This window comes from Silurus aristotelis (assembly GCF_946808225.1).
Source record: "Silurus aristotelis genome assembly, chromosome: 1".
Lineage (NCBI taxonomy): Eukaryota > Metazoa > Chordata > Actinopteri > Siluriformes > Siluridae > Silurus > Silurus aristotelis.
The window spans coordinates 31,579,335-31,602,232 of NC_139574.1; the positions used below are offsets into that span (position 1 = coordinate 31,579,335).

Below are 22,898 nucleotides of genomic sequence, written 5' to 3' on the forward strand. Positions count from 1 at the left end.
CACACATACACACATTTACATACAGCAGTTAGCCAAGCAGCTCTGATAATTAACTCTTCCGCAGACCACAATGTCTACAGGGATTGAGTTCTCCCCAAATGAGATTTCTCTGCCTTAAATGAATTCACACACACACACACACACACACACACACACACACACACACACACACACACACACACACACACACACACACAAACACTTGCTCACACATTAATGCAACTAAATAATGCTATGCCTATACCGTAACCTATCCTTTACCTCAGGAACTAAAAAGAGAACCTTCCACGCCAAGCCATCTGGTACTGAGGTTACCGTTCAGGCACACAAACAATCCGCATTGCTCTGTTTATTTTCACAGTGCACATGTAAGTGCATTTATATAATATATGGACAAACGTTTGTGGACACATGACCATAAGATTTGTCTGTGAGAATTCTACATTTAGTCCCCATTTGCTGTTATAATTACCTCGTACTGTCTATATTGTCTCACATTGTCTGTATTGTTTTGTATAGTCTGTTTTGTCTTGTATAGTCCAAGCTGAATGTATAGTGTTATTTATGTCTGTACTTTGAGAGTCACTAACAGCTGGAAACAAATTCCTTGTGTGTGTCAACACGCTTGGCCAATAATCCTGATTCTGATTCTGAGATATGAAAGTGAGGTGTTGGATGTTGGTAAAGTCAGCTACTGATGCAGGGTGAGGAGGCCTGGGTGCAGTTGGCGTTCCAATTCTTCCCAAAAGTTTTCAACAGGGTAGAGGTCAGAGCTCTATCTAGCAGGCTACTAAAGATCTAAAGATGTAAAGATGTAAAGCATATTTTCATGGAGCTGGTTTTGTGCACATGGGCACTGTCTTGCTGGAATTTGTTTGGGTTTGGGTCTCTTAGTTCAAGAGACGTAAAAATGTAATGCTGCATCCGAAGTCATTCTATACAATTGTGTGCCTCCAACTTTGTGGTAACAGTTTGGGGTAGAATCACATGTGTACAGCAAATGCCGAAACGTGTGCCTTAGTATGTGCTTTCATTTAATAATAACATGAATTAAAACCTTTATAAAAGTGTAATAAATGAAGCATAATAATAACACGTAATAATCCCACTCCTAGCAGCATAGAATATAAGAAATTGCTGAGAAAACTGGCTCAATAAACATTATCGCACAAAAACAACCTGACTCTGTGTCCTAACAGTTTAAAAATGGGAGATGGAAATGCTTTCATTTTTTCTTTTCTTTAACCTGGATTAAATTAGCTAGGGAATGCTGTTTTAAAGCAGCAGCAGACTGAGACAGTGTGTGTGTGTGTGTGTGTGTGTGTGTGTGTGTGTGTGTGTGTGTGTGTGTGTGTGTGTGTGATGTCAGCACAGACTCCATAGTATTAGTGCTTGCTAGTAGTATGATACAGCTATGTACCATAGTTAAAATAGTATTAGCTTGTGACCTGACCTGAATTAAGAGAATGGAGGACGTGAGCTGCATGTGGTAGCAGCGTTTTTTTTTTACAAAAAGCAAATGTATAAAATAAATGATGTATGAATACTAAATGGGGGATGCGTAATGCTAGATGTAATATTTAAGAATTTTGCTGCCCTTTCGAATGGAACCATCGTATTTCAAGGTAATTGCATAAAAGCGTTTTGGGACATGGGTAGTGATGTATCATTCGCATGGACAAGGAGCTTGTCTTCTAACCAGAACATTCAACCAGCTAGCAGTGACTGTTAACTGTTTTAGAAAAGCATTGATGCTACAGCATTATGGTTGCTAACCATCTCAAATAAGCAATCTAATGAAGATATAAGGCTTCAAGCACTCTTGAGGTGTCCACTGGGCTCTGAGTGTCACAAGCCTTGTTGTTTCTCTGCTTCTATAAGTTCTGCAGCTCTGTGTTAATCCACACTATATATTTAGGGATAAGTCTTTGGTCATCCTTCTTCCAGGGACAATCATGTAGGACATATCTGAGCTGGTGCATGATGAAATATCCCAAAAATATGAGCATGTGAGTCACTATTACAGGATTCCCAGGATGATTTAGAACAGCTCAGAATATTTTTTTTATTTTTATTTTTTGCTTATACAAATCACAGTGAGTTGTAGTCTGCATCTTATAAACACAACCTCAATCCAAAATGTGTGTCAAGATTTTAGCAGGGAAAGTTACTCATCTTTCGAGTCAGGATACACGTGGGCTTAGGTCAATTTTCTGCTCTACAAATTACAAATTATGATAAAGCAAGTCATCTATGTGTGTGTGTGTGTGTGTGTGTGTGTGTGTGTGTGTGTGTGTGTGTGTTTGTGTGTGTGTGTGTGTGTGTATGTGTGTGTGTGTGTGTGTGTGTGGTTCTTTCCTTGCTAAATATTTATTGTGTAGGTTTTGAAGGCTTTAAAACACAAGCACTTTCCTTTAAGCTTGAAAAAAGTAGACTGAAGAATTAAACTCTTTTTTCGATGCTGCAAATGAAACTTGTAATTATTTTTATACATAAAATGAATAGTTAGATTGATATATGAACAGGAAAATGGCAAGTATGAAAAAAAAAATGGTTGTTCTGATTGTGTTTATCTCCCCATTCCATGCTATTCATGTAAGCATGATTTTTCTTATGCAACTCTGTAAACAGCACTCAGTTATGCCCAATATCAATAAATGTTTATGCTGCACGATGCAGCAGTGAATATGGCACTGTAGATTCATTAGGAATTTTGTTTGGGTACTAATACATGTTCACCCATTGAGAATGTAAAATGTGGAAACAATCCCAACCAAATGTGTTATCTGTTCAGCCCTACTTAACATTTATTTAAGATAAACTATAGTGACACAAGTTTGTGGACACTTGACCAAAAAATTGGTATGTGAATTTTAAACATCCCATTTCAAATGTACTCCTTATTTACTGTACTAATTACCTCCACTCTTCTGCAAAGATGTTTCACTAACTTTTTGGAGTGTGATTGTGGAGACTTGTGCTCATTCAGCCACAAGGGTGTTAAGTAAAGTCAGGTACTGATTCAGGGTGAGGAGGCCTGGGGTGCAGTCCTCATTGTTGGGTTATTGCTGTGTAGCTATAGGCTGGCTCTGGCTATACGATGCCACTATAGGGAGAACGCCAGGGAAGTGCCAGCCATTTGTTGTATGTGGTTATAGAGTTTCCTGTAAAGCACGTTAACACAGTTTGAATCCAGAGTTATTTAAAAGACATGACAAGCATTCCAATTCATCCAAAAAGTATTCAACAGGGTTGAGCTAAGAGCTTTATAGCAGGCCACTCAAGATCTTCCACTGCAACCCATGTAAACGATATCTTCATGGAGCTGGCTTTGGTCACAGTAGCATTGTCATGCTAGAATAGGATCAGGTCTCCTAGATCAATGAAGGGAAAATGCTACACAAGCCAAAGACATACTATACAGTTGTGTGCCTCCAACTTTGTGGTGAAAGATTGGGGCAGAACCACATATGATTGGAGAAGTCAGGTGTCCAAATACTTTTGCCCATATAGTGTATATTGTTGCCAACGAACTCATATAAACCTCAGCTCAGCTGTGGTTTTCGGATCCGCTGATTAACAGTCTGCTTCGGATGACATTCTTCTGATGCGTTTCTGCTGATTTAGCTTAAAAAGGCTTTATGGCTGGGATTACGGTGTCTTTGCATCGAACAAATGATACAAAAATTGATTTAAAAAAAAGCTTAAACTCTATTGTCTTTGTTTTTTGTTCTGATGCAATTGTGATTGCATTGTTTTAGTTTGTACTAAGGGTCTAATTGGTCCAAATAGTTTCACTATATTGTGTTTTGAAAAAACATTCAAATGCTCAAGGATCGAAATGTAATGTTACAGTTAGAATTGAAAAAATGCACAATTCCTGGTCAAAGCATTTACAGTTTCAAGTCTTTTTTGTATATGCACTATATATACAAATCCTGCATATATTTTCTTGTTTGCATGACATATGTGCTCTATTTGGCAAACATTCGTTGTCTACATACTTTCCATGAGATTCAGATTCAAAGATTGGATTTGTCCTTTTGTCCAACTAGCCTCTGAGTCTGCTGAGAAACTCTAAAGATGCTATTACTCTTCTATTTAACTGCTGGGATGGTGTTGCGTGAGAGATGCCCAGGAAAATGTCCGCATCAAATATAATTTTGGCATTATCGTAAAAAAAAAAGATTTTTTTAAATCTCTGTTCCGACTGCAACATTTGTGCCAGATTTTGTTATGCCTTTTGTTCAGATTAAAAGAGTAAGAGGGTGGAATATAAACACCCAGACCCACTGGTGGGAGTTTAAGAGGCTACATATCTTCATAATTGATACTTTTCATTACAGGCCTGTTTTGTGAGTGATCCCATGCTGTAAAGCACATCCTCTTCTTTCATTTGTGGACTCTTTATAGACTAAATCAAAAAAGCAATTGCACCTCTGTGCACTAAAAGTTTGATCTGTAGGTTGTGAGCGTAATATCGGAGATAAATCAGTTTATTCAATAGCCATGCTCATGCAAAAATGCGGTCTAATTACGCAGAAAAAAACACAGATAACTAGTTTTGACTGAGGAAATGCCCAGCTTAACCAACTCCCCTCCCATTTAATACATTATGTAAATAAATATAAATAAACCATGGTAATGCTCATGTCTAAAATAATAATAATATTATTATTATATTATTTGTCTTAAGTGCTAAAATTGCTTTTTTAAAGCTATTTTTTTCTCTTTTTTTTTTGATAGTTTAGCTGCCACGAGCTTTTGGTGTGTGTCTGATATAGTGAGAGCGAGCGAGCAAGAGATGATAACAAGTTGCACTTGATCAGCGCAATTCTATCCACGTTGTCATTCCCACGAGATCACAGAAAACAGCTGCTGCATAAAGGTTGCAGGTACATTCAGTGTTGAACATTGCATCTGAGGAAGTAAGGTGTTAGAAATAAATGATGTTCATGTGACGCTCTGCTAAATTATTTACCTTTTTTTTTGTTTTTGATTAAATGTATTGCATTTAGTTAGTTGACATATTAGGGGTTTTTTTTAATAGACGTCTTTATATTTAGAATATCAGATGATAACAGAAGACCTTGGTTTAACCCTGATGGCTGATTTATCGCTGTTCAGTCCATTATAAATTAAAATCCTTAAATGAATGATTTATTGTGACATTTGAGAGTGTTATCATACTTCAGGATTTTGGAAATACTACTATGAATATATATTATACTATACAAATGTAGTTATTGTTTTGTATTTCAATATGAATGGGTGCAAAATGAATACAAATTCAAAATGTACAAATAAGGGTAAATAATACAGGTTGTTCAGATGATTAATGAACATTTCAAGAACACCTATTAAATCAGACACACTGTCTAAAATATATATTAGCTAAACAAGTTACAGGACTCTTGCACGATTTTTCAATTTGGCAGTATACATTATTCTGATATCAAGGATTTGTGTAATATGCAAACTTTTTCTCTAACTTGACATTTTTAGGGCTATATGGTTCTTCCACAAACTGTTACCACAACACGACAGTGTGTTTTGCACAAAACCAGCAACATGAAGATCTTTTCATGGGTTGGGATGATAGCTCTTGAGTGTCCTGCTTTAGAGCTCTGACCTCAACCCTAATGAACACTTTTGGTAAGAATTGGAATGCTGAATGCACCCCAGGCCTTTTCACCTCACTTACATTAGTACAGTGCAACCTCGATACTCGTGGGGGTTTCGTTCTATGACCCCCGAGGGAGTAACAAAAAATCGTGAGGTTTTGACTCTCTTCTTTTGATGGTTCCTTTTTCAAGTGGAATTGTACATGTACTGTACTGTAGACTTAACAAAAATTGTGAAATACTTGTCAAAAATGTTTTCTTTACTACTTTAAATGAATAATACAGTAATAAAATAGTTTTTGGAACATTTTTATGTAATTTATTAGTACAAACTGTTTTAAAATGTTACTCCGAACTATCAGATTTTTCACGAGTTGCTTTTAGTCCGAATGAAATATGAAAAGTCGCGAACTATCGAGGTCACGAGTATCAAGGTTCCACTGTACCTGACTTTACTAACACCTAAAAAAGCTAAGACTTGTTTATCATTCCATACTCATTTCAAGGGCTCAGTGTTGAAAGATTGTACTGGTAGGATTATGAACTAAAAAAGGGATGCTGAGTATGTGACATGCCAGCAAATATAGAAAGAATCTCTGTAATTCATAACTCAGGGTCAAAACTTAAATGCAGAAACACAACCTCTTTCGTTCTCATTAAGCAGGTGTGACCTGTCCATGCACTCGTCTACACAAACACACACCTGTATCTGGAAAATATACTTGAAAAGAACTAGCTTAAATATGAGATCTGCACGAGAAATGAGAGCGAGAAAGATCAATCAGAGTGCTGAGGTTGAGTGCAGTCCTGCAGCACCAAGCAACTGCGTGTGCACTGCTATTGACATAGAGAAATGGAGCAAAATAGCAGAGGAGTGAGAGTACAGCAGGTGATGAGCTGAAGGTGACCGCATGGTAAACAGGACTGAAGAGCGCAGGTGTTTGCCTTCTAATCCGCTATTACAGCATTCATCTTTCTGCCCTGCTTTATATCTCATATACACGCGCCAGGCTCTCTGCCTGTTAACAGGGTGCAGAGGACAAACGCTTCCTCGTAAATACATCTAGACGTTTGGAATGAAGGTTGGATTATATGAAATGATTGCATGGCTTCATCCACCTGCTGCTGAAGCATCTACAGTATAATTTCATGTTTGCTCATGTTTGCACTCGAGCTTAGAAGCTTTTAGAAACAATATAGGCATGTGTGGAAGAAAGAAAAAAAAAAGACTATAAAATGCAACTGGGTTTGTTATCTTCCTTGAAATGAAATAAAACATATTTAGATAGGGTTAAGGATCAGTGATTCGGTGGGAAATTTGATACTTCCAATTATGCAGGCATCTACCCCTTATGGACAAACGTTAGTGGACAAGATGTAGGAGTGATCAGTCTTGACCAGGACTATAGCCAATGGTTTCCTTCGAATCTTTTGCTTTATTACTTCCACCAATGTTATGCATTGCTTATTATTAAAATGCTGAAAATATGACCAGCTGTTTTCTAATTATATATTTATTTATTTATTAAATTTGCTCAATGAAAGAGAAATCGGGAGAAACACAAGTAATCATTTTGGCAGCCCTGGAAGAGCTATTCTTTCATCTTGTCTCCTGTTGTGCATCCAAATTCATTTACACAAATGTGGAGTTTGCGGTTTTCACGAATGCAAACGCATGCTTTCTGCAACACGTAGAAAAATGCACCTTCCTGTGTAGTGCAGTATAAATGTTCTGGGGTGTTCATACATATGCATTAAAGAGTGGATCTTGAAGTGAAGGCATTTATTCCACCTGCCGTACAGCTCTAGACACATAAGCGAAAAAGCTGGGAGGTGTGCACACATGCAGGGGATGATGAAAGCCCTATTACACACACCATCAGTCAGCCAGATAGTGAGCAGGAGAGATTGTATGATAATATATGTGTTTAATGTGTCCATTTATTTTGTCTATTTTTGAAATACAGAAGGCTGAAAATATATTAGTTAGAAAAACACTGTATGGACAAATGACTTTTTGAAAGCATACCCATACCCAGCTAAATGTCAACACCAAGATATAAAAACCCACTGTGTGTATATATACACACAATTGGACATGGTAACTAAGAGATCCTTGGCTTAGTTGCCATCAAGACATCCAAGCCATCTGGTACTGAGGTTGCAGTTCAGGCACACAAGCAGTCTAAATTGCTCTGTTTAATTTCACAGTGCACATGTAAGGTTTATAAGCACACAGTATAATCACTATATAAATACAGTAGATGGACAAAAGTTTGTGGAGACCTGACGTAAGATTGGTATGTGCTTTTTGAACCTCATATTCCACATTTATTCCCCAATTGCTGTTATAATAAAATTCACTCTTCCGGGAAGATGTTCCGTTAGAGTTTGGAGTGTGCTTGTGGAGATTTGTTCTCATTCAGCCACAATGGCATTAGTAAATTTAGGTTAGTCAGGTTTTGATGTAGCGGCCTGGGATGCAGTTAGCAATCCTATTCATATCAAATGTCGTCAACAGTATTAAGGTCAGAGCTCTATAGCAGGATACTCAAGATCTTTGACCCTAAATATAAAAACTATATCTTATGTAAACTATATCTTCATATATTTGTCAGGTTTGGGTCTCCTAGTTGAATGTGAAGAGAAATTTTTACTCTACCACATCCAAAGAGGATACAATTGTGTGCCTTCAACTTTGTGGTAACAGTTTAGGGAAGAACGACATATGGCTGGAAAAGTTAGGTGTCCAAATACTTCTATATAGTGTATGGCATTATGCATCAAAATATTAATGTATGACAAATACATTTCAGAAACTGCTATCCATGGACAGTGTGTGGACTAGTAATAAACTTTTTGTATGTATATTTTAAAAAACAAACTTTGCATCTAGGTGTTCCTTATTATCATCCCACATGTGCAAAACTTAGATGATGCCAAGACCTATCTATCCATTATCTGTAATAGTTATATATTAAACTATTTACATATTAGTGTTTTCATGTAGAAAGTGATGAAGAATAAAGATTTATTTTTTATTTTATTACTATTTATATTCTTGAATAAAAGTAATAATTTATTGCAGGTGTAATGCAATGTTGTTTTTGGTATCCGTTTGGTTTCCTTGAATATTTAATTCAGTTCAATTCAGTTTTTTATGGCATTTTTAACTATGGACATTGCCCACAAGGCAGCTTTATGTTTTAAAATAAAAATGTATCCCTAATGAGTTAGCTAGATGCCCACAGAAAAACTGCATGACACATTGAGAGGAACCAGATAAAAAAGGGAATCTATCCTCATTTCACACCATTAGTGCTATTATAAATAATCCCCTTTTACAAGTGCATACTACATAGCTAAAAAGTCCTAACTCTTTTAGAAACTCAGCGTAATTCCTATATTCAATTATAGTTTCAATTTACATTATTTTGTATCAAATGGTGGTTAATAACTGTTCAGTGATGGAGACTGAAATGCAAATGCTATGAAAGCAAGAACATACAAAGCTAACCTTACCATCTATTTGGTGCTCTTTAAGAGGTCTATGTGGGCCAACCTCAGCTTCAGGTGAGGAAAACACTAAACAGAATTAGTGCATCAGGGTGCCTCAGGCAGGTCCAGAGTGCAAAAGGAGTCACTGGTAATTTAGAAGAAGCATGTATTCAAGAGAAAAAACACACATTATTAGAAATGCTCTTGCCTTATAATAGTTAAAAAAAATTCAAGGTGAAGAAAGTACATTTTTATTTGAATTTAGATTCAAATCCCAAGAGGGTGTGGCCTAAAACAAAGTGTTTTATTAGTGAAGCATGGTGGTGGTGGCTTGGACTCACAAGGCTACTTCTGGAATGTGCTCACTAATCTTTATAGATGATGAAACTCATAATGGTTGCAGCAAAATGAATTCAGAATAAGGCACAATCACAACTGCTAAGGGTCCATAACTGAAAGCTGCACAAAGCATCACACATGATGCGCAAAATGGTTTCCATTATATAGCTTCATATATATTCAGATATGTCCAATCTTCTGTTAATTTAGTCTCAATCAGATCCCCTATGAACTTTATAGGCAAGCTTTCTAAAAAAAATAGAAAACAAATAATTACTAATACCCGGTATCGCCAAGCTGCCACTCTTGGGCCCTTGAGCAAGGCCCTTAACCCTCTATGCTCCGGGGGTCCCTTACGAGGGAAATATCAAGGTCCGTGACGTCGGAGTGACGTGGGGCTGCCTTCCCGTGGGCTCACCACCTGCAGGAGGGACCGTAAGGGACGGTGCTGTGAGGATTGGGCAGCAGTCGAAGGCTGGTGCCTGCTTAGACTGCTGCCCCCGCGACCCGAATTACGGATAAGCGGGAGAAAATGAATGGATAAATGAATAATTACTAATAGAGCACCTCATTCCAGACAATGTATTTATATTCGGTTACATTCCTTACATTTATAGATTTGTTTTTCCAACAAGTTCCTTATTTCATAGCTTGAGTACAGGGATATTTTTTCATCTTGTAACAATAGATATCCTCTATTTACCATTTGTACATAACTGTCTGTTTGATCTAAACCTGAGCCCTGAGAAACATCTTGGCCATAACGCTGAAGAAAACATACTGGCCCTGAGCACAACTTGTTCTAATTGATTAAATCAGGTGTCATTGTTGTTTTTCTCTCAGCACCACTGTTTGAATAATCAGCTGAAACTCATCTTCAGTTCATTAACCTGCTCTGTAAAAGTATTTACATTTCTATTTTATTAAGATTGCTGAGTTGTCCCAGTCATATACCGTATTTTCCGGACTATAAGCCGCTTTTTTCACACGTTTTGAACCCCGCGGCTTAAACAACGAAGCGGCTAATTTATGAATTTTTCCTGGGCTTTTCCCGGTTTCACAAACTTCAAGCCAAAAAACTGAGCGACATAACATTAGACCAATGAAATGTCCGAACGGAAACGAAAAAACGCACCTCACCTGTGTTCTGAGCTGCACGGCATTGGGAGAAAATACTTCCATCGGGTGATTTTTAAACGCACGACGATGCCAAAAGATAAACTCCCGAGAGAAATAGTTGTGAAAGGAAGGAGGAAGACAGTGAACAATGACTTTCTTGGTAGGCTACTGTTCAGATATAAGCCGTTGTAATGCGTTGAGTCTGGGTGAAGGGAGAGCTCGCTAACTCCAGTTGCAACAGAAATCATATAAGCACAGACAGGTTTCCAAAACTCGTGCTTTTTTATTTTTCTTGGCAACAGCGTTACGGGTTAGAAACTTAGAAATGAGCATCAGAAAATAATAAGGACATATTCCTCGGTCTTGCACACATGCAGTAATACTGGAAATGCGGCGGCAGGCTATTCCCAAAATACCGCTATGCTCTTAAAGGAGCCACAACATATTTCACCCGTTACACCGTGTAACTGTCTTTCTGTCTTTCGTTAAAGCCTGTGTAAAGTTTATTAGTTTCAGTGTAGACGGCTTATAGACAGGTGCGGCTTATTTATGTTCAAAATAAAAATCTTTGTAAAATTCAGTGGGTTGCGGCTTATATATGGGTGCACTTAATAGTTCCGGAAATTACGGTAAGTTCTTTTGTTTTGTTGATAATAAATGAAAGTTGCATTTATTTTTAGTTTGTATACTCTTCAAGAGCTGCTGTTCTTCCAGCACTGTTAGGAATTTAAAGTCACACTCGAAGGAAAACATTAGCGATATTAGTTGAAATCAATTTCTATTTATTAATGATGAGTATAATTAAATACATGCAATTACGTTGGAATGGGACTTTTGTGCAACCTTTTTTGCATCTAATGAATCAGCCTTATCTGTGTGGCGACAAGCTCCTGCCCACTATTTCCTTATTTACAGTACATGTAATATGCATGACACACTCCAAGTTTAAGTTTTATCTAAGTGACATAAAGGAAAACATTTTGCAGACTCGGAAAGGATGCAAATTCTATTTTAAAGGAAGAAAGAACCATATATATAATCATTTTTTCTTTTCATCTGACACTCTATCAAATTCTAATGAGTGTTCCAAGGTGCTGGAGTTATCTGATACTGAACCACATTTAAAGTCAGGTATGATTATGGTAGAGTAGGTGCAAGAATAATTATGTTATTAGACTACTTGAATTAATAAAAGCATGCATTTTTATTGTACATTGTTGTATAAATTATATACAGTATAAATAGATTAATTTAATTTGTTCTGAATAAGGGTTTCTGGTAAATTTGGTAAACGTCATTGTAAACAACATACCATCAAGCCACTTTTGGCTTAAAAAGTTAATTGCCTGTACTAGCCATTTTACTTCTTTAGTATAATAGCTGCTTTCATTCTACCTGCTATAATTCGATTGTTGTGAATCACTGTGAATCAAGCATTTTTCCTCCAACCAGATTTGAGTTTGAGCAGACTCACCAAATTGAAAAATAAATTTACAATGCAGCTGTACTCAACAGAGATGTCAAAATTACACACATCCTTCACTCAAGTAGAAGTACAGAAGTACACAGTGTCATTAAATATCCTTAGGCTTTGCCTTTTTCAAACATGTGAGTGTATGTGTTTAATTCACAATATCCTATGTTAGAAGTCTATTTTAACCTCTCTCTCTCTCTCTCTCTCTCTCTCTCTCTCTCTCTCTCTCTCTCTCTCTCTCTCTCTCTCTCTCTCTCTCTCTCTCTCTCTCTTTCTCCCTCTCTCTCTCTCTTTCTCTTTCTCCCTCTCTCTCTCTCTCTCTATTTCCCAATGTAATGAACAAACCCAAACACAGTCCTGTCCAAAGGTATCTGAACACCAAGGCCAGTCCTTTCTGTTTTTGCTGCACACTAAAGACATTTGGGTTTGCGATCAGATAGATCAGAATTTCAGCTTTTGTTTCCTGACACTAAATGTGACAAACAACTTAAAACATTTGGAGGCAGCCGACTCATGTTTTAAGCGAGCAAAAGACTTAGAACAAACAGGCTTAAATAACATCACTATTTAAGTAAATATTGATACTGGTTGTATATCACTTGCTTACAATAGCTGCATTAACCAACAGGCATCACCAAAATCATGCTTTATTTTTTCACTTTTCTAGTACTGCAGCTTCTTTCAATTGTTCTCTGTTTCTTAACTTGAAAGGTGAAATGCTGCTTAGTTAGATTAAGGTCTGGTAATTGACCTGATCTAAAACTTTTTTACATGATGAAGTCCGTTGTTGTATTGGTAGTGTGTTTTCACTTATGGTATTTCTAAGTTCTAAAGTTTCCTCAAATTAGATGCATTATTCTCTAATTTGGCAGACAATGTTTCTGTATACTTCTGAATTCATTTTGCTGCAACCATCATTAGTTTCATCATCAATAAAGATTATCCAAGCCCATTCCAGAAGTAGCCTTGTAAATATAAGCCATGACACTACCACCATCATGCTTCACCAATGACCCAAATATTTTATATTTGTGATCCATCACTTTGATAGAGGTTAATCATGGATCTAGAACTTTTGTGGCCCATCTCTGTATTTCCTTTTGAATTTTAATCTGGCTTTCTGATGTTTACTGTGATCAGTGGTTTGCATCTATTGCCTTGGCTTTTATAAATATATATATATATATATTTATTTTTTTTTCTCTTTTCCTTTTTGTTTTCAGACCATGACAAGTAATTTGAGTAAATAGGTGAATTTACAGTACACAAGACCAGAACCAGCAACCATCTTTTAAAATAAAGAAGCTAGAAGAAGTAAAAAAACAAAACAAAAAAACAAACAAGTGGAAAGAGACAAGTGCAGGGAGGAGAGGAAAAGTGTGCGAGGACAGTCGATGGATGCTGCCCGGACCAAGGGGACAGCAGATTCTCATCTAGCGGGGAAAAGAAAGATTTCAAAATTGAGTCGAAGGATAGAAACCTGCCATCAGGTAAGCTGTAACTATGTATATTATGTAATTATGTAAACATAAATGTGCATGTTAATTATAAACAAATATGTATTCATTATTTGATAATACTCATAATTCTTCATTTGCTATGCTTCATGTTATGTTTTGTTTTTGTTTTGTTTTTTAAATGAATATTTATTGTAACACAACATTTCAATCTAATATAGATATGGAGATAAATGCAATGGACCACACACTCCTATTTATTGCTTATTATTAACTATTGGATAACAGTGTAGCTTCAGGTTGTGTTTAAACTGAGCAACTGAAGAAACTTCAGTAGACATCCAAATTTATTTGTCTTTAGCGTTATGCTGTTCAGGTCCTTAACTAAGTTGGCTTATGGTTTAGTAGAGTTTTTGTCATACTCTCAAGATTAATAATTGCACAATTGCACTTAATACCCATTTACAGTCTTTACTGTTCTTTAGTTCTTTTTCAATTAAGAATAACTGCCTTGGTTTTTCCACTCTAATAACTTTATGCTGGGTTTATAAATTTTTGGACTTGCATTTGACTTATATAATACATTGTCTTTCAATGTCAATGCATAAAAGTTCTATAAAAGTCACTAATAACTAGAGTCAGCATTCCTGGTTCAGTATAAACCACCATTGTATCATATTGTGCACATGTGCCTGCATACCAAAACCTACCAATAAAGTCACTGAAATTTTGACCCAGAATAAATAATAAATACAGATGTCATACAGTCATCTTTCCTTTTCCTCTTTTTCTCATGTTGCGTACATTTCTTAGAGTTTGTAAATATAGTTATAGCCACAGGTAGCCTGCACTCCAAAGCTGGTGAAATACTCTTATTTCCATTTTTTCCAGATTCACTGAGAGCAATTTATTTTTGGAGTCAATAAAGAATTCCATGACTGTTAGCTTTGAGTGAGGTTGCCTTATTAGCATGCTAGCCAAGCTATCATTCACCACACCTACTTAGCAATACAAACTGCTCTACTCACCACTCAGTCTCTCACTGGGCTGAAGTTCCTTACCACTCAGTGTGTTTTCTAATGTAGTTGGGTTCACCACAAAGCTGAACAGATACTTATGCTGCAATTAATTTCCCCGCTTGGTCTCCCTCTGTCCTACTGGCTTAGTTCCACAGTCTTTGCAGTCTACTTGAGTTCTGTGTCTGTGGTTAAGGTCAAGTGGGCCTTACTCACTTTACTGTGCAGTTGCATAGTACTTCAGCCAGATTCGTAAATGAACAGTACTTTGTCACGAGTTGAGTCTTTGTGTGCCCTCGTTTTCCTCAATGGGTCAATCACTTCTGAATCATTTTGTTAAGTGGTGGGCATGTGACTGAACAGCACTACCATGCTTGAATGCTTCTCATAGCTAAACTGCTTTTAAACCCTTGAATGTGAAAGATTGGTTTTCAGTTAAACTAAGGCATGATTATCAAATCATCTAATTTGAGAAGGCTGAACTGGTACCTAAAAGACTGGTTCCTTATTCATGCCATAATGCCAAGGGACTAGATCAGAGGATCTGCACATTGCATATGTCCCCACCATCCCAGAACTTGCCCACTTGCCTATATTAATGTTCATGATAAATTCAGAAAAGACCACAAAATAAAAGATCACCCAATTCATATATTTGAAGTTAGATTAAGTGAGAAAGCTTGCCTCCCTGTCAGTTAATATGTGGCATATATCACTTGGCAATCAGTTCGGTCTCTGTGTACACTGCTGGCTCCTGTTGAGGAGCTCTGATCGTAGCTGCAGTGGTAATTCTGTTGGTCTTTCCGAAAGAGACTTTTAGAAGTGGGTAATCAGGCTGCAGCTAAACCCCTGTGGCTAGACCCAAAGACAGAGATGCATCCTCTTCTCAGCAAGCAGGCCATGAAGTCTAGCTCACTCGAGATACATGGATTTTCCCACAACAATGGTCCCATTTGGTCAGGTCCCAAATTGTGCTTCAGAGAACATAGGTATTCGCTATGGACGCATTCCCCCACTGGCTAGAGGGCACGTGAAGCCCTCATCTGAGAGCAGAACACATCAACTTTGGTTGGGAGATTGCAACTTTACAATCCAAACAATGCCACACCATCATTTGCCAGGAACCCACTGAGCAAAATTGGCTTTGCTTTCTGCTTGGAAAAGGTGGCATACACTCCCTACCCTGTCTATCTGTAGGTTAATGTATACAGAAGAGTGCTGATTAATGGGTTGTTTTGAGTTTGTTACACTGACCTAGAACACAGCATGAGCAGCAATTAAAAAATATGAAGTTGGCTCTCTTCACAGAGTAAACAGATGTTAGTTTCACCTTATGTGTTAGCTGTCTTATGATAGGGGAGAGCTTGCTGCTGGGTAGAATTTGTGTGGAAAAAGGTGAGGGACAAGGAGATTACTGTCATTCAAACCACTACTGATCCAGTAAAAGGTTTATGTAGCTAATAATCATATGATAAATTGCCCAAATTCCCCACCTGAAATGGCTGCTATTGCTGCAACCAATATTTTAATGGTAAATGCAAATGGTTCCATGTTTGTCTTTAGGTCTTCATATTTGTCTTCATATTACTGTTTAGAGCTGTGTATAGAATTATGCCATGGAGTCTACTTGAACTACAAAAATTTAATTTGCAGGTATGAAATATTTTTTTCCCCTCTGCTGTCACTGTCCTTTCTTTGGACTTTTTCATTTGTCCACTACAGGCATGGTGTGTGAGAAGGGGATCCAGATCCTTCTCACCATCGTGGGGGCATTCGCCTCCTTTGGCCTGATGACAGTGGCAATCGGGACAGACTACTGGCTCTACTCTCGTGCTCTGATCTGCAACAGCACAGCCAATGTGACACAGGATGACCCACACAACAAGGACAAGAAAGACCCTGGAGCCCTCACACACTCTGGCCTTTGGAGGATCTGTTGCCTTGAGGGTCAGGGGCTCTTCTGTCTCTGGGATATTAGGCCTTTAGAATTGGAGTTTGGGGTTTCAGCAGTTATGTTTGCAGTTGTTTGATTGGGGTGAAGAACCAAGCCTGTTTTAAAATAACTTGAGATTTTATTGATACTGAAATATTTTTCAAACGTGAGACACAGAATTATATTATATATCTTTTGTAAATACTGAGTAAGAAATCACAATAGTTGAATAGATGAAACGAGACTGAATTGGAACAGTTTTTTTTAAAAGTTAGGAGCTAGAATACGTTTTTAAATTAGGACAAATACTGTATCTAGAGTATACAGCATCCATTGGCATGTAAGAAAACCGTATTTGTAGTCTCTGATGTGCACAGTAAGACGTTAAGCAAGTGAAATCTTAATTAAATGCTGTTTGGGGTTTATCTGAAAAAAAAAAAAGTCTAAAAGGGATAGCAATCAAGGCCTGACGAGGAGCATTTTAAGAGGAAATGTTCTCACTCATGCCCACATCACATTTGCTCTCCTTTCAGTCTGTACCCCAGCTATTGTGCACTCTTAATTTAGCTTTATGGCCAAGCTCCATAATAACAAAGCATTCAATTAAAGATAAGCTCTCACTTTGCTGCTGCACCTCTATCTTTCTTTTTAGAGTCCATCCCCTCGCTTTCATCACTTCTCCAATGTCTTCCCGTCTGTGTTTTTTTTCCATCGCTGCGATTTTCACTCTGTCCTTCTTTCTCTTATCCTCCTTCTCTCGGTTGATGACACTGCACGGTTGGCACAGTTTAGAGGTCAAGTAATTGTCTATGTCTCCAGGGTTTTAAGGCAAGATGGATGCTTAGCAGAAATTCCTCTGAGATTAGGTGAAGCGGAAGGAGCACCCATTTTGAATCTGCATAATGAAAGCCAAACCCTCTGCTTACACTTTCTGTCTAAGCACATACATTCAAGACATAAAACTTATATAAGATATTCCAGAAAGACACAATATACTGTATATATATGCAATCCTTGTCCTGCTCTTGGTTTTCAATTATCTGCCTTCATGTGTCTAAGCCTATAGATCAAGCTTCTCTTAGAACTGAGTGCAAGGTCAGGAAAACACTGATCTTGTTTCCAGTAGGGCATTATAGCCATACTGTCTCCAGATAATGGCAGGATCTGTAAGCAAGTACCAAACCGGAGAGCCCAGAGCTTCTCATCTAGTGGGCTTTGTTGACTCTTTTTCCTTTTTGTGCCTCCCATTTCTTTTGTTACAGACTAATGTCCATGAGGAAAGTAAAAAAAGACAGAGGGGTGAATCAAAACCGAGACATTCCCTCACACCTGTCCATACCTCCCTCCGTCTGTGTTGCACCTCTCCATCACACTTTCACATCTTTCATCACCACCAGTCATGGTGTCATCATATCGAGTCAGTCTGTGTGTCAGCAGTAGGCCCCCAGCAGTGGAGCGGGTAGCTATCTAACTGCCTGCATGACTCCAGGGCTCTACTCTATGTGCATGTGTGTGTATGTTTGTGTGTGTATATATACATTTGTCGATGTGTTGTGCTGCAACTTGTGTGTCTGTAATCCAAAACTCTGTGTGGAACATTGAGCAGCTGAGATTGTAGGTGGTGGGCTTAATAGGGTAGGTTATATTCCATGGGAGACAAATGAATCATAGATATTAGAATAAGATTTTTTTTAAAGAACACTGAGATTTTATGTTTCTCTAATCTGTTAATCCATCACCAATCTCATATTATTCAAATATGAGCTTGTTAATTTTACCTGTCAGTTTGTATTTCCTGGTATCAAGCTGGAATTTACCTTTTTTTTGCTTGTAAACGTTTTCCCTTCTTTAAAGTGCCTTATTTAGCTCATCATGTAATTACCGTCCTTGGCTAAGAGCAGGGGAGACACTGTGCAGGCTGCAGTTGGAATTGGTAATAGCAGCCATAAAGTGTTATTGCTTTGGGTTAATTTTATAGTACTGCACAAGTCGAAAACAGCTGTTGATATATTCCTAGTTTTATAAGTGTATTTTTAAAAATATTAGCAGATAGGACATTGTATGTCATGTTTGGTATGTTTAAACTAGATACATTTATTATTAAATATATCAATGATTGCAGTTAACCTATTAAATCCCTGGTACTCTTACAAACATTACTCTCAAAACCCCAAGATTTTCCTTCTGGTTTCACTGTAGTTACTGCATAATATTGCTTTCTGATCAATGTCTTGCTCATCGGTTGATTTATTTTAGTAATAATCTCATGTCTACATGAATATGGCTGTAATTGATTAGGATGGTATAGACAATAATTAATTGGGTATCTTTCAATCATAAGCTATATTATAACACCAAAAAAAGTGTTTGGTGAGAATGAGTGTTTGTGTGTATGCTTTATACACACTGATACAGGTCTCTTTTCCTTCCATGAATAGCTGTATGGTCTACTGCGTACTTGAAAGATGAGACAAATTTAGGAATGTTAACAAATTAAAATGTGCAGAGCAACACAAACACATTGATCACCTGCACTCTTCCATTAAGGTGTGAAGCGTGGGGTGTGCTCTCAGATCAACCACTTCCCTGAAGATGCCGACTTCGACCACGATGGAGCAGAGTACGTCTTACGTAAGAGATTTTCCCTCTCTTACTTAGTAGTAGTAATAGAAGGAGTGTTGGTGAAGGATTGTGTAAACGAGCTGTAACACAGGATACGCATTGTGTTGTCAAATTCAGTTTTGCAGAATTCGCAGTAAACTGCCCGTTAAAGCTGAAAAGATAACAACAGTGTATTTTTTGTGAAGTCTGATAAATGACTTCAGGGAACCACTGTCGCTGTCAATTATGGCTCATACACTCATACATGCATGCTTGCACACACACACACACACACACACACACACACACACACACACACACACACACACTAGCTGGCATTCGATTCATATTCATGTCATGCCCTAGCTGTGCCAGCAAAGCTAGTCCCAGATGGGATTTTGGACTCTGGAGGAAAAGCAGCTTCTCTCCTGAGGCTTTTTTCAGCAAAAAAAGAAAAACTCACATTGCAGAGACATAATTTAATGATTATTGATCAAATTATTTTTATATTGTTTGTTGTTGTTTGAACTGACCTTACAGCTCTGTTTGCACATGCGTGTCAACCTTGTGATTTTTTTGCATCATTTTGAAGGTTCTCTTGCTTATACTTTTCAATATTGAAATGGATCTTTGCCTCCCTGCCTTCTCTCATTGTAGGAGTGGTTCGGGCTTCAAATATCTTCCCTATCCTTAGTGCAATCTTGTTGCTGATGGGAGGCGTGTGCATCGCCGCCAGTCGATTCTACAAGAGCAAGAGGAACATCATCCTTGGAGCTGGCATTCTGTTTGTCGCTGCAGGTTTGAAAAGCTTCTCATTGTTGCCGCTATTTGATGTCTAGATCCACTAAAGTGACAATATGTTCGAAACTTTTAGTAATTTGTGTACTATATGTGGGCTACAGTCAGGAACTGTGTACCTACAAAGTCACCTACACAGTACCAATTTCCTTCTGCTTTTTTTTGTTCACTCAACTTTTGTAACTAACAGTTATACTGACTGAAATTAATTTGTCAGTCATACAAGAAAATATTTAATTGGGTCAACTTAAGATTGTTAGTGTTGTGGAGAGGTGCAACTATTTTTTAACAAACCTTTTTAAGTTGTGCCAATTCAACATTTTTGGTCTGTAGAACTCAATGTCTGAAGTTGAGTAAACAAAAAAATCCTATTGGAAATTGGTACTAAGTAATAATGTGTTACGACTGGAAACTACAATAACATTGCCCAAGTTAAAAACTGAAAACAGTGAGTCAATGTTAACAAAACATTTATTTTTGTTGGAGGCAAAAGTTGGTTGGTAAGTGTAATTTGCAACACTGCAAATTGAAATACTGCAATACAGTAAAACAGTTTTACAAAACACTGCCAATGCACATGAGAAACACAAACTTTACAAATACTTTTCAAATTTAAAAGAGCATCCATCTACAAAGTAATGGCGCACCTAAACATGAAACATTTTAATAGTATATGGTGGAGGAATTAATAAAATGCCCACTAGCTTCTGTCTAAGAGCAGTCGAGATAGAGCCAACACCATATCTTCAGGTCTTTAAGGCCAGGTCAAGATCCAATCCAAATGAAAGCAGGACCAAGTCCAGACTGAAATAAAAAAACTATCAAAAATATTTTTTAAGGTAAAGTATTAGTCATTCATATGTTTCATAGAAGGAGGTGTTGCCTCCAGTAAATGTGTGCATGTGGAGAATCTTTTTTTTTACTCCCTTTCAGGAAATTGTCCATGAGAAAGAAAACTCTCAGAGTTATGGGCCCAGAATATTAACCCAGAACATTGTCGCCAGAGCCAAAAAATTTTACTGGTTCAGGGAAAAACTGTATAATTCTTGACCATTTTTGGATAAAACAAGGTTGGTATGTGGTATATAATTATACATTTATATATAGTATATATTTACTTTAATCTTGTTCCATTCTAATTAGGATATCATGAGTGAGAGCGATTTCAGCCACCAGGTTTTTTTTTTTTTTTGTATATGCCATAGAACTGCAATTTTCTTTGCACTTACATATGCTACTAGTTTGTGACTGTTCATAAATCCTGAATGGTTAGATTTTGCTTTTACACTTAATTTTTAACTATCAAGCGACTTACTGGAAATGCTCTAAAAAAAACCTGTGTTCACAAATGTCACTTGTAGGTCTAAGCAACATCATTGGTGTAATTGTGTACATCTCTGCGGCGCTTGGTGACATCTCTCCGAAGAAGGATGAGGATAAAAAATGGCAATACTCATATGGCTGGTCTTTCTATTTTGGTGGCCTTTCGTTCATCCTAGCTGAGATGGTGGGGGTACTGGCTGTCAACATCTACATTGAGAAGAACAAGGAGCTTCGTTGCCGCTCACGCACCGACATCTTCAAGAGCACGACACACGCTGTGCTGCGCCTGCCTAGTTACCGCTTCCGCCGCCGCTCTTCGCGGTCCAGCTCGCGCTCCACTGAGCCGTCCAGAGGCTCACGGGACCCTTCACCCGGTGCTGCTGGCCCACCAGGGAGCAAAAGCTTTGGCCTGCCCCCCTCAGCACTGCTCTCACAAGGGCCTGTGTCCGTTTCCACCCTGCCCAATCCACACTCCCATGCGCGCTCCCATTCAGCCCTACCCGGAGGTGACATCTCGCTCTACACTCTGTCACGAGACCCCAAACTGGGTGCACTAGGAGCTCTGGGTGCTCCTCCTCTGTACGGCACGGTGGATCGTGCTACACTATACCAGTTGCACAACTGCTTTCCTAAAGAGAGTGGCGGAGGAGGAGCCACCATGATGATGAGTGGCACACTGCCCTCTCTCAAGTCCCATAATCCTTCAGGAGTGCAGAATTCGTCCAGTGGAAACTCGGCACCCTCGTCACAACCCCCAGCATTCTCTTCCTCCACAGTGGAGAGGGAGAGAGGAATGGGCACACTCGACAGGCTGGCCAAGCCCGAAAGCAACTCCAACACGCTAAACAGGAAAACAACACCAGTGTAGGGAGAGACCAAAACAGAAGCTAGTGTGAATCCTGTACAGTGGAAAGCCAGATGAAGGTCGTGATCGAGTCAAGAAAAGGGAAAATGGATGGAGAAATGAATATATTGCTTCTGTTTAAAATGATATTTTGTTTCACATGAAGGAAAATGAGTTCTGGATGAAAAGTTAAACCAGTGACAATTCATAATAACAACTACAACATTCATTTAGTTTTATTACATTTTTTAAAACCGTGAACTATGATCATTGGATACTGTACTGTGAATTTTTTTTATTTAATTTTTTTGTTAGAAATTGAAACAATGTCTAAGTGCATTCCTGGAAGGTTTGTTGTTGTTGTTATTATGAGGGGGAGGGGACATCTGGCTTTTTATGTTGGAAATGATTTTCAAGACATCAACTGTGATTCCGATACAGTGAATACTGCAAAAGCATGAGTGTCTATTAATATGTGTGAAAGAAAACTATTATTATTATTATTATTATTATTATTATTATTATTATTATTATTATAATAATAATAATAATTATTATTATTATTATTATTATCATCACTACTACTACAACTAGCATCAAAACCAACTTTGTAGGAAAGCATCAAATTTATTTTTTAGAATCTATTTATTTTCTACCCTTTGATAACATTGTGTTTATTCTGAATATCGTCTTCCAAGATCTATCGACAGAAGAAAAAAAAAAACATTAATGGACTAAAAACTGCTGACCAAGCATTTCTTTGTTTGTTTTGTTTATTTGTTTCTAATGAGTTACCATCCTATCATTATTTTTTAACAATCATTAGTAGCTGTGAAAGTAGCAGTATTATTTTTGTCAGGGCATTACCAGAT

At 37.7% G+C, this 22,898-nt stretch overlaps 1 protein-coding gene across 1 annotated transcript in view; it reads left to right on the plus strand.

Moving 5' to 3' along the window:
• Positions 1–22,898, plus strand: part of cacng8b (calcium channel, voltage-dependent, gamma subunit 8b) — a 25,220-nt gene extending 2,322 nt beyond the window's left edge. The window contains exons 2-6 of the mRNA XM_083527632.1: positions 13,278–13,544; positions 16,250–16,474; positions 19,008–19,091; positions 19,719–19,859; positions 21,221–22,898. Of these exons, the coding sequence (XP_083383758.1) occupies positions 16,252–16,474; positions 19,008–19,091; positions 19,719–19,859; positions 21,221–22,050 (1,278 nt within the window). The 5' untranslated portion in view covers positions 13,278–13,544; positions 16,250–16,251 and the 3' untranslated portion in view covers positions 22,051–22,898. The remainder of the gene's footprint in view (positions 1–13,277; positions 13,545–16,249; positions 16,475–19,007; positions 19,092–19,718; positions 19,860–21,220) is intronic.